The sequence below is a fragment of the Galendromus occidentalis genome, unplaced genomic scaffold (genome assembly GCF_000255335.2).
Source record: "Galendromus occidentalis unplaced genomic scaffold, Mocc_1.1 scf7180000076820, whole genome shotgun sequence".
Classification (NCBI taxonomy): domain Eukaryota; kingdom Metazoa; phylum Arthropoda; class Arachnida; order Mesostigmata; family Phytoseiidae; genus Galendromus; species Galendromus occidentalis.
Window position 1 is genome coordinate 150,062 of NW_003804809.1, and position 1,213 is coordinate 151,274.

The 1,213-nt window shown below is 47.7% G+C and overlaps 1 protein-coding gene across 1 annotated transcript; it reads left to right on the forward strand.

Annotated features, from left to right (window-relative positions):
- The first annotated feature begins 445 nt into the window (after positions 1–445).
- LOC108863734 (uncharacterized) lies at positions 446–826 on the forward strand. The gene has a single exon (XM_018638262.1). It carries the CDS (start codon positions 446–448, stop codon positions 824–826), a length of 381 nt encoding a protein of 126 aa, XP_018493778.1.
- The last annotated feature ends 387 nt before the right edge of the window (positions 827–1,213 follow it).

Below are 1,213 nucleotides of genomic sequence, written 5' to 3' on the forward strand. Positions count from 1 at the left end.
GTTGAATGTATAGATTGCGACAGCGAAGGAAATCAGGTGTACCTAGTTCGCGGACCTATCGGAGTCCCTTATTATGAGTATTGGAGTGCTTCGGCGGTGCATGAGCCTGTGCAGAAAGAGTCAGCGACTTCAGTTCCGACTGAAGTTGTTAGTCACGGAGGACTGCATAGGTTGTCCATTTATTCATGTAGAGATAGGAAGGTTGCATAGTGATAGCTGAAATAAGTTGTATTGATCATCATGGTATGGTGAGGTGTACTTCTGGTGAAAATCAAATCGATTGTGGTGTCGTATGTACGAAAGAACGGAACGCCTGGAAAGGACATACAACTGCGATACAATCGAAGTTGCATATTCAGTCTCGGGAGCACCATGTTCGAATACCTATAACTCTCAGATGAAGAAGAAAATCGGAGAGACCCAGGAGAGCGTCTGGAGACAGGACATGATGCTGAAATCAAGCCTCGAAGTTTACCGGCTAGGCAAGAACAGCCTCGGTATCCAAACCTTCCTCTACGGAAACCGAAGAGGGGACACTCTCCTGGCCTTGGCCAGAGCTGGAATATTACCGACGAAAAGCCGAGGTAGGTCTATTGACCCACAGCAGGAGGACACCTGCCTCAGATGCGGAACATTTGAAGAGACCGTAAACCATGTGATCTTCGAGCGCAATGACGCATACGACACGGACGAAGATTTCCTCTCAAGACTAGGCCTCCACGAGGAAAAGCAGGGCCCTTCGATTGTGACAAAAACTCAACGAATACTAGAAAAATGGGAGAAGGAGACCAAGGATCTGCTTTTAGCGCCTGACATGAAAGGCTGATGCGTCATCTTGTAACATACATACCTAGAAGACCCATCTAGATCAATAAATCACCATTACCATCACCAATACCGCCGGTATGGAAAAGAAATCAAGTGAAGTCAATGTCCTGCAAAACCGTTATTTGATGAATGCGATCGAGTGACTATCGGTGTAGATGGGACTCACTCAGCCGGATGTTCAATCTAAGTGCTGGTGCTGCTGCTGTGCTTTCCAATTCTGAGATCGCCCTTGAGTGTCTTCATTGCGATTGTCGGTGTATGAGCATGGCAGACTCGAGGCTCAAAAGTCAGGAGCAGGCTCAAGACTTAATTACCTACGGAGGACTCGGATTGAGGAAGCCTCGCTCTATCGATGTGACGCCGCTGTCGATTCGTGTTGCGCTTG

Bases quoted from the DNA above. Each gene is read 5' to 3' on its own strand.
- LOC108863734 (XM_018638262.1), top strand. From the start codon at position 446: ATGATGCTGAAATCAAGCCTCGAAGTTTACCGGCTAGGCAAGAACAGC.